The sequence below is a fragment of the Chroicocephalus ridibundus genome, chromosome Z (genome assembly GCF_963924245.1).
Source record: "Chroicocephalus ridibundus chromosome Z, bChrRid1.1, whole genome shotgun sequence".
In the NCBI taxonomy this organism is placed as follows: Eukaryota; Metazoa; Chordata; class Aves; order Charadriiformes; family Laridae; genus Chroicocephalus; species Chroicocephalus ridibundus.
This window is the reverse complement of record NC_086316.1, coordinates 61838298-61849150: the sequence shown is the minus strand read 5'-3', so window position 1 is coordinate 61849150 and position 10853 is coordinate 61838298. Positions and strand designations below refer to the sequence as shown.

The window sequence follows — 10853 nt, the reverse complement described above, 5'->3', positions numbered from 1 at the left end:
GGACAGCATTTTGACTGGACTTCAAAGCCTGGAAACCTTCAGCCCCTGAAACAGGTACTGTATTTTTCAGTGAGTATCCTAACTATTGGGTATAACAAATAGACTTTGCATGGCAATGACACCTTAAGTATTTTGCCAGCTCTGCTTTGAGAGTAACACCATTTCCTTCTTGTCAAATGCTGCGTATGCCTAGATGATACCTTCCCCTGAAAGAAACCTTTTCCAGTAGAACAAGTAGCAATTCTCTAAGCTCCTTCTGGCAAAAGCTGTAGAATTGAGTTAGATGGGCAGTGAGTGTTTGAATGTATAAATGTATAGAGCACAGTTCCTGTGCTCTCTAAGAGTGGGGTTGAAGAGAGGATATTTTGTGACCAAGGCTACTCCCTTGTATGCTTCCAGTCGTGTTTACTACAGCAGATGCTCAAAAAAAAGCAAGAGCTGTTCCCTTCCAGGTCTCACACTGCAGTTCGTTTCACATACTGTGCACTACATGTACGGTTGGGGCTGGTTCTACACTATGAGGCTATACAGTAAGTCTGGTTTTCAGCTGAGTTCATGAATGAAGCTACCTGTGTCAGGGACTAAAATTGCCTTGCTGTTAATGGTGATCGTATGCATCGATAAAGTGGATGTACACCACACAGTAAGATTATAGAAAGGATCAGCACAATATTTTTTCTTAATCTCGGGCTTTTGGATAGTTTGATTTAACTTTTGTGACTTCGGTCAGAAGTCTGGAAGGAATATTTGGGACTTCTGGTGACTATAACTGACTACATGCAGTCATGTGCAATTAGTTATCTAAATACTGTTTAATTTGTGGCTTGCTTACCTTGTAAGCTTTATATCATGCTTCAGCATGATATATATGATATTTATCACACCAATTTATTGAATATAGAGCTGCTGCAAATCTGCTTGGCTTCTGTTCAGAACCACAACAATAAAGGATGGTTTGTCTTGAGCCTGCAATGAGCATGCTTGTGCAAAGGTCTAAGTTGTACACTTGTAAGCTTGAAGCCTAAGTTGTACACTTGTAAGCTTGTACACTTGTGCAAACTGAACATAATGCCTTCTCTCTTGGGCTGAGACAGTTCTTCTGCCCTTACCACCTTTTTAGCATGAGTTACTGCTGTTTCTTCCTGAAAGGTTAGTCCTCCTCTTCGCAGACTTGATGGCTCTTACCTTGGGACATAATGGAATTTGAGTAACTTCTATGCACTGTACCGATACTGTTTATCCTTCCAGTTTGACACAATAAATGTAGCAAAACTCATTGTGTGCGCAGACAGTACAGAAGGGGAAGGTGCTCTCTGTTTTAAACAAAACTGATTTCATTTTCTCACAGATACCAGGATTACTTGTGGTGGCATGGAGAACAAGGACTGCTAGCTATCACGTCCTCATCTTGTCTCCCTCATTCTTGGTTGGTGCAAACGCTGTGTGATCCTTGCAGCCTTTTTGCTTTGACAAAGAAGGCTCAGAGCCAGGCTGAGTTGTAACATACAGTTGTTGCTTTGCGTTTGTGGCATGCCGTTATCATTGGCATGGCCTTGATGCAGGCAGCACTGCAGGCAGCACTGCCAGTTCTTTGCTTTTACCTGCATTCGTTCTCGGGTTTGGTGACTTTTCTTGTTCTCTTGGCTTGCTGCTTGTACGTGGTTTGCTAAACTCCTACTCAGCCACTTCTGGTGCACAAAAGTTAGTGCTGCATGTGCTCCAATTCCTTTACAGAGCAGGTTTCATCTGTGACCGCTCACTATTCATTTTCTTCTCAGAGAGAAGGGAGGGACTGTTACCAAAAAGGCTACTGTTAGGCTTGCTTTTCTTTGAATCCCTGTGTTGCTCCTTGCATTTCATACTCAACTATATCACCTTTGTCTCTGAGGTAGGGTATTCATTCTCTCCACGTGGTTGTGACAAAATCACAGGCTAAAACATGGACAAGTCTGGATTTAGCTTGTTGAGTTGAGCTAGAGAAACTCCTTGGAAAATTAACCAAGTGCTTTGAATGCTTTTGGCAGGCTGTGTTTTGACATACCCCTTGCTGATAGTAGTGTGAGAGGCTGGGGAAAAGACACGCATGGCTGTGCAGTCTCTTTTTGTCTCCACAATACAGCACTGCCTAGGAAAACCTTCTGTTGATTCTTATCTTCACAAAGACCTGCTGGGAATAAGATTTGTTCCTCCTGTAGCCACCACCAGGAAGGCTCTAAGAAGCTGCTCTGATCTCGCTAGCTTGAGAATTCTGCTTGGCCAAACTTTGTTCATCTTGTAATGCCAATTTCGCATGTTCAAGCTTCCCCGAGTAGAGCTGGAATAAAATCTCAGTTTTTATGCTATTGAACTAGGTTCGTATCATCTCCGTGTTCAATTCTAGTGTCTTATTTATTCTTCTATTTGTGAGAAACTTACTCAGAAAATTTCTGGTTTGTTCTTTCAAATAAAAGGACCAGGGGCTTGGGGTGGGGGGCGTGTCTGTCTTTTCTTTCCAAAGAATCAAATCCACAGGCAGGCAGGTCCTGCATGAGGATTTTCTGAGAGGCGTGCTGTGTGGTCAGCGCAGAGGCCAGCAAGGTTGTGACCATTTCCTCTAGTGCTGTCGGCTCAAATTGTGCCCAGAAACCTTCATACTAACAGCAGTTGCTACCGTGGTAAGCACAGAATGGTATGCAGAGAAGTGAGGAGGAGAAGGGTGCACTTCACTCTTAATTGGAAAGCATTAGTGGAATGTGGTTTACTGCTTACCACAAGAGATTTGTGCCAATTCAGCAGGCACGCTGGCAATTACACTAAGCTGACTTTGACAACAGGTTGTAAGCTATGAGCTTTGGTTTTGGGAGGCCTCCAGTTTGGGAGGCGGTAGGCAGGTACCCTCAAAGAATACCAATTTAATTCACAGATTTGCCATCTGTGAATTAATATCTCTCTTGAGGTTTTGTTTTTTGTTTTTTGTTTTTTTTTAAGAAAAGGTTCACTGACAAAATTAACAGATAATTAACAAAGTCTTGCAATCTGGCAATTCTGAAGATGTCTACTACTGGGTTGACAAATGTAAAACTGTCTTTTTTTTCCTACTTGAAACTTACCCATACGTTCAGCAGCTTCCTCTGGTTTTCTCACATCAGCATCCTCAGGAAGTCAGCAGTGCAGAAAGACAGTGCTGCCGTGTTTTTTGTCTCAATATATGATAGTAGAAACCAATTTTAATCTCTCAGACACCTGCAGGAGTTGAAATCCTGATTTGCAAGCGGATCAGTTTTCCCTGCCACTAGAGGCGGTGTCTGAACAGAGAAATAAGGCAGATGGTCGGACGTGGTACAACTGTCTGATCTTAACCTAACACTTGCCTCTCCGAGAGTCATCACTCTGCCGGCGTGAAGCTCCTTGTAAGGGTGGAGACCTGGTCTTGTCTCTCAGCGTGTGGCTTGAGCCTGCTTAGCTGCATATTCTTGTAGAACTTCTTTAATAAGACCCTTTATACTGGCCTTGTCTAGTAACTTGGAGGTGTGCAGGCTTCCTTTCTTCTGTCTGTCACTCATTAACTCCAGCAAGACTTAGTGCCTCACGGCAGCACCCAAATCCCTGCTGGTTACCTGAGTGCCAGAAGCGTGTAAATGTACTGCAGAACGCTGCTGTCTCTCCTTTTCTCCTAGCACGAGGTGTCCTTACTGTCACCCGAGTTAAACGTCTATGTCCGTTATTTGTAAGGTAAAGGTGTTAGCTGTGATTAAGAAACCTGAGACATCATATAATAAAAACATGATTTTGAAATGGAAAACTGTACTGCTTACAGTTGCCGAGAGGTCAGAAAGAATGACATTTATAATTGGTGTTACATGGTATTGTGCTAAAAAGGGTCAACAAAGTGCGTGCAAATGCAGCACCTGGAGAGGTCAGTGCAAAGCAGTGTAATATTACTCTTTTGTACTTGGGTTACCAAAATTAACCTGCTCAGAAGGGTTTAGTTGGTGAATTTCCTTGGCAGACAATGCAAATTTTAGTCCACTTTCAATTAGCATTGGAGTGAAAAAAGAACTAAGCAACCGGTTTATTAAACTATCATTCTCAAAATAATTATTTTTTTTTTAAGTAAATTGCCTGGAAATACCAGCCTTGTGGGTTTTTTAATACTGAACTCTTCAAATGCTATGAAATGCTTTATTTCAAGTCTGACAAGTGATTTAAAACATTTCATTTGATCAGAATCTAACCAAATTTGACTACTTAAGTGCATGGATTATTTTTTTTCCTTTTGATTTTTTTTTTTTTTAAACTAGTACCAGCTAGAAAAGATTAATTCGAATTACGGAACGCTAATAAAGATACAGTGGAAGATACCACCCTTTAGCATTATGACCAACCTGATATTCTGGAAGGACCAGTTGCATGTGTGTGTCTGGCCCCACGTGCACCGACAATTTCTGTTCCGCCCCACCTCAGAGATTTATGATTACAGGTTGCTCTCGCCTCGCGCTGGCAGATCACTCAGTGCACTCTGCTATTATAGATGCTCTGTGTGCTTCCCTGCACCTCCGCACACAATCTTGAAGGTGATTAGCCTGTTACAGGAATACAGACTATCATACGTAAGTCTGTTACTAGATCCCAAGCCAACCGACGCTTTTCCAAAAGCTGGGAGATGTAGTCTCCAGCCCCTAGAGAGGCTAACAGCAGCTTGAAGGCTTAGATACTAAAAGCTCAAACTTCAAAAGATGGCATAAAAGGTACTTTGTTTTCTAACTGTTATTGGACTCCTTGCAGCTGTTATTGTAATGTGTTTGTTTATTTATTTATTTTTAAGCAGAGTAGCAACTGGAGATGCAAAGCAGTAAGGTGTAGTGGCCAAGAACTCTGTTCTCAGTGCTCCTGGCAAATACTTGGGCTTCCTGCACTGAGCCACGGATTAAAACACCTCTGGGGTGCTGCGCCTGCTCATGGTGCACCTTGAGGTCTGTGTGAGCTACTCCCACTTGCCTTTTGTCAGGTCCACAGCTGGGCTACACTGTGCTGTGCCAGCTGGTCCTGGCACGATTCCTAGACACACTGACTTTTAGAAGATGTCCAAAGGTTGTGGAAGCCCTTGGCTACCTAGGAGGATCTGGGGAGAAGTGGTCCGTATTCCAGGTGTCGGTGCATACTTAGAAAAAAACACGAGGAAGTCACAGGTTTATCATGGCTGGCCACCACCTAGACTGTGAGAGCAAGGATGGTCTTGCAGTCACACACAAGTCCACCTCCTAGGTGGTAAATAAATTACTTTTACTGTCACACCTTTGCACGGTGTTCCCCTTTACTGGAATGCCTTTTCCACAGGAAACTATTCCAGCAAACCTCGCAGCAGTTAGGTCATTAGCTGGGTAAGAGGTTGAGTTTGGATCCGAGTGGTGGTTTCCAGAACACGTACATGCACATGTACAGACATTTCCCCTCCTTCCCATAACTACATTTTTGATTGGTGTCTAATTACTGGGCTCAAGCAAGATGTGCATTTACCTAAAAATCAATTTTACATGTTTTGTATTTTAACAGGCATATAAAGTCTAAACTTACACTACAAAAATGAACTAATTTTATGTAACTAATTTTATGTTACACCATGATGTGTAACAATCTGGTTTTGTTTTCTTTCTGATTGCATTTACATTTGTAAAGATTTTCTGTATTTTGTTTCACCTGAAAAAAACCCAAGTGGTAGATTTCTCCTCATTGGATACAGGCTTTTTGTGTTCTCTTTGCCAGTTGGCATAAACAAAATCCTTTAACTACTGAAAAAAATCTTGAAATTATATAACATTGAAAGCAGCATTCCAAGTTGCAGCTTCATTTCAGAAGGTGTGAACAAAACAACACAACTCATAATATTCTTACCCGAAAATACACTGACCTAGTTCATACTATGAGAGTACTGCGGAAGCAGAGAGTCCTTACGCATTCCTGGTAAGTTACGATTTCCCTGTGCTATGCCAAAAAGCTTTCTACTTCACCGCTGACATCTTTTGAGCTCTCTGTAGAGGTAGTAATACTGCGTTCTTCTCACAGCGCAGGGGGACAGTGAGAGCCTCTGCTTCTTTTACAACAGTCCATGTAGAAATGAGTGGGGAATGAGTAAAGCGGATGCGTGTAAAGGTGCGACATCCGCAAGTGAAACTGTGGCTGGCATCAAAGGGTAATGCCTTTCCTGGTGGCCTGAGCGAAGCCGATGTGCCGCAGGTGGTCACTGGTGCGTATGAAGCAAGGCTGTGTATCTTGCAGGCAGTTTTGTGGCCTGCCTGAAGGCAGGTGGCTGGCAGTGAGATGCTCCTGGGGCGTCAGGTTCTGCTGCTCCGCTCTGCTCACCTGCACGCCGGGCGAGGAGAGAGTCCCAGGGCACAACTGGCTGCTTACCAGGTTTTTTTTCTGGGAAGTGCCACATGGTTACAACTTCTAGCTGAGTGCTTTCCTTTGTTCCTCGCTCCCCAGCACCTGAACTGGGACCACAGTTTTAACTCCATTCCTGGGTGCTCCTTGGCTGTCTTACTTCCTACGGGGCTGCTTCTTGCCCCCATTCTGCCTGAGTCATTAAATCTCTGTAAATCTGTGTTTATAAAATTCCCTATACAAAGCAAGGCCAAAGCATCTTGCCTTTCTCTACGCGTGCTATGGATTCCCCGCCACTTGAAAGCCCTAAATCAGAATTAGCATCTCTTCAAAGAGGCAGCCTTTACCCTGACAAAAGGAACAGTCTGAGGGCAGGAATTACTGGTTGAAGATTTCTGGACAGTAAATCAGATTAGGGGAACACAACGGCCTTCTCTGCTTTCAGAATATGTATTCGGTGGGTAAACGTTGTTCTAAATGCATGGATAATTTCAGAGTGACAGTCCTTTTCATGCAGTAACATCTGCTTGTTGCTTTGCTATTAGCCTGCTTAACGCTTGCCAGAAACACAGCAGGAAAGCTCCAGCCTTTCTGGTGACAAATTTTTCACTCGAAAAGCCAAGGCGCCCATCACGGGGCTGTGGGGTGCTGTAAATCAGAGAAGGTGTGCTGAGACTCCAACCCCCGCTCCTGACTTGAGGAGTCCTCACCTGAGCCTGGGCCTTTTGCTGCGTGAGCGCGCAAAAGCAGGAGCAGGAGCGTGAGCTGCATGGGGTGCCTGAGCTGCAGTGGGGTCCTCTGGGATGCCCACAAGCTGGTGTCCTTTGCAGCTAAATCACCATCTGGCTGGCAGAATTAATCTTACAACAGTGGTAAACACCCTGTCTCTAGCTGAGTATATGCAGATGTGAGAGCACCATTAACAATAAAGCACGTCTGCTTTTTATAAACCACCCTTATGGTAACTCTGGTCTCTTTGGTCCCCAGTATAACACCAAATTGTGCAACGCCGATTCATCGTGTGATCCGCTTCCTAGGGCATTGACTTTCTGTTTGTTTGCACTCACGAGGAAAGAGGAAAGGGTTTTACGCAATACATCCTGCAATCCATACCCGTTTCCTTTTTGGTAGGTGTAGCTGCGTGACCTGCATGTATGTGCCTGTATGCAGGTCAGTAGCTTCTAGTTGCACTCAATCCCTAAAGCTAGGGCAGTTTAAGACTAGAAATAAAGTTCCAAATAGTTATCTTAGATATTACAGTGCAAGCACACAGAGGCAACAAAACCACCAAGGTGAGGGAGCCTTTCCACCGAGACCTTCGTTTCTATGCTTGGTGGCTTTTGTCGGCAACAGCAAATGTAAAAAATAGTGAAGGTATTGTTGGCTTTCACCATAATAACAAGGCTATAAATATTTGACTTACAAGGATAACTAACCTTTAGTAAGTTAGGAAACATGAGAAACCTCAAAGATAACAACTAACAGCAGCTATGAAGAAAAACATCCGAGAGAAACAAAAGAGAACTTCTCCAAAAGACCCCAAAAATGATTAACAGAAGGAAACAGATGCATAGGAGAAGGGAGTTGATGATAATCGATCCTACCAGAAGGAAACAGATGCATGGGAAAAGGGAACTGAAGATCATCGATCCTCAGAAACAATTGCCAGAAGGAAACACACAAATAGAAGAGAAAAGGGACTAATGATAATCAATCATCATAAACAATTACTCTGCCTAAAATAGTGAATACGTATGCAATATTGAATGTATGTAAGACGTGGGTGAAGTATTAGCTGCTGTGCCTCTGACTTGAGTCATGCACCCAGCGCTGTGCTTTTGCTTTATTGACTTTGTCCCTATAATAAAATAAGTGCCATTTCTGTTTAAGGGATCTGCCTGTTTATTACAGCAAAGATACCCCATCATCACGTAGGAAGCTGAGAAATCCTCAGTGACCGCCTAGGACTACGCTTTCTTCCTGGCAACTGATGCTGGAGAAAGGATTTACGGAGCACCCGGAAAGACCCTGGCTCCTTGCAGGGCGGCGCAGCCCCAAGGCTGTCCTTTGGACGTGTGTGACTTCTCCATGAAGGTGCGGGCACTACGAGGGCCACGGGACACAGCAACACGGCTTGAACCCGGTTTGTATTCACCTTTTATGCCTGGTCTTTCAAGACCCTTGTTCTTACTTGTCTTAGCGAGTTTGTTCAGTTCCAGCTACTGAAAACCAGGTGCTCCATAGGGTGTATGTGCGGGCAAGCGTCCTCGGCGCGGGCCTGCGAGCGGGACAGCCGGCGGGGGGCGCTCCCCGCGGATCCACCACGCACCCCGCGGCCGCGGCTGGAACCGCCACAACAGCAGCCGCCAGCGCCCGAGGTTGTCCCCTCTCCCGGGGGCGGGGGCGGCCCTCCGCCGGGGCAGGCCGGCAGCCGAGGCCCATCGGTAGCAGCCGCGACAACCGGGCCTCGGAGCCGGTCCTCCCCCCGCCGTGCCGCCTGACGACAGCGGAAGCCGGGCGGCGGGGCAGGGCCGGGGCTGAGGGGAGGGCGTCGCGGCCGGCGGCCGGGCAGAGGCGGTGCCGGTACCGCTCCGCCCGCCGCGGGGGCGCCCGGCGCGCTGCTCTGCCCCTGCCCAGCCCAGCCCTGCCCTGCCCGCTGCCGCATGAGGGAGACGGCGAGGGAGCCAGGCCGCGCCGCGCCGCCGGCATGTCCGCACCGTGCTGCGCCGGCCAGGTGAGGGGCTGGGGGGGCGGCAGGTGTGCTCGGCGGGGGCCGCAAGGCCTCCCCTGCGGCCGGCCGGGCGGGGGGGGATCCCCCGGGAGGCGGTGCGGGGAGCGAGGGCCCCGGGCAGCGCCCCGCGGGGGACACGGAGAGCCCGGGACGGGACGGGACGGGACGGGAGAGGGGCCGGCCGGTGGGGCCGCGTCCCTCCGCTGCACCTTCGCGTCCCGCGCCGTCAGCCCCCGGGGAACCGGGCACCCCGCCGGGGCGAATAGAGGCGTTCAAATGTGGGCAGCTCTGCGGAGGAGGAGCGGGGGGCCCGGGGGTGAAGCCCGGCACTGTACGTGTTTATCCCGGCGCTCTCGCGGAGTTCCCAGGATGAATTCCCCAGTTCCCCTCGCGTTGGAAGGGGGACCGGTCGCTCTGATGGCGGTGGGATGCGGGGGAAGGCGCGGACAAGGAGAGGAGCCTTCTCGAAGACCTGCGCTGCAAGGAGCGATTGCCGCGGGGGTGACGGGTTGCTCAAAGGCGGTTAGGTAATTGCCACTGGTGCCTCGTGGTGGAGAGATGGGACCCCATGGTATAAGAAGCGGGGTCGTCTTGTCTGCTCGCTGACGGCTGCCCGGCACTCCTCAGACCCTCTCACAAACCCCTTTAAAATGTGGCTTGTGGAAAAGTTCGGCAGGTGGAGGTGCCGGGGGAGGCAGCGAGAGATGAGAGCGAGCGGTGATGGAGGGCGGTGCAGGACCTGCCCCGTTCAGCATCCATGGGACGATGAATCGCTGCTCTGCATCTCACCATGGTGCGTGTGTGTTTTTGTAGTTGAATCCGTTCTGATGGATGAACGAACGTCCATGGAATTGGAGGAGCAGGATGGTTGCAAGGCCCTGTCCGGATCTCCTCCTTGGTTGCACTCGAGGGAAGGACTTCTGTGCCTACCAGTTGTCCCTCTAGCCTGGTATTAGATTGCATCTCCCCCAGGCACTTCATTTTGTCCTTTGTTTCCCCGAATCTCTACTGCTCCAATAGAAACTCATTACTACCTGTCCTGTCTGCAACAGGCTAGCCAGTGAGCTTATTCCTGTTGGTTTGCATATTTAAACACCTCACAGCCCTTATTCTCTTGGTATTTCTTCACTGGGCACTCTGCCCACCCTCAGCACCTTATTATTGTGTGAATGTCTTGCTTTTGTGTGAACTACCTGGAAAAAATGTCAGATCTTCCCTGAAGGTTGAAATCTCAGCTTAGATTTAGTCTTCTGGCTGCGGTTCTTTCTGTCTTCCATGGTCCGGGAGGGTTACTGAGCGTGTCTCCACATGCCCATCTGCCGGGAGGTCCCCTGCGCCTCACCAGACAGCAGTAATTGCATTTGCTAATACTCACCTTAAAGCAGGGGGTCCCCCTGGCTGCTGCTTCATGTGCATTTTGGCAGTGTTTGAAACAAGTTTCGGAGTAGCTCAACAAAGTGCTGTTAGTAGATGCTGTTACTGCAGTGGTTCATGGCTGTGTGCATTTTCCTTGCTTTTTTTGGTTGCTCCTGGAGAAGTAACTTAATACCAAAACGATGAAACCGTTGTGAGACTCGTGTGGTGAATGGCGTGGCTTTAGCATGACCAAACTTTGAGACATTCTTAGAGCCACTCTTCCTACCCTGTGTAGTAATATCTGACAGTCATGTGTTTTATTGACACCGATATGGCACTTTGGAGTCTGTAAATAAACTGAACTCCTTAGTGATTTTGGAGCCAAAGCAAAAGCCCTAAAGTGGAT

The 10853-nt window shown here is 47.5% G+C and overlaps 1 protein-coding gene across 3 annotated transcripts in view; it reads left to right on the top strand.

The window, feature by feature from the left end:
- Positions 1–10: 10 nt before the first annotated feature.
- SERINC5 (serine incorporator 5) overlaps positions 11–10853 on the top strand; it is a 53479-nt gene continuing 42636 nt past the window's right edge. For 2 of the 3 annotated variants that reach the window (XM_063319793.1, XM_063319791.1), the window contains exons 1-2: positions 11–54; positions 8251–9094. In XM_063319793.1, coding sequence (XP_063175863.1) covers positions 9068–9094 — 27 coding nt within the window. In that variant the 5' untranslated portion in view covers positions 11–54; positions 8251–9067. The remainder of the gene's footprint in view (positions 55–8250; positions 9095–10853) is intronic. The other variant, XM_063319792.1, reaches the window with a different exon arrangement.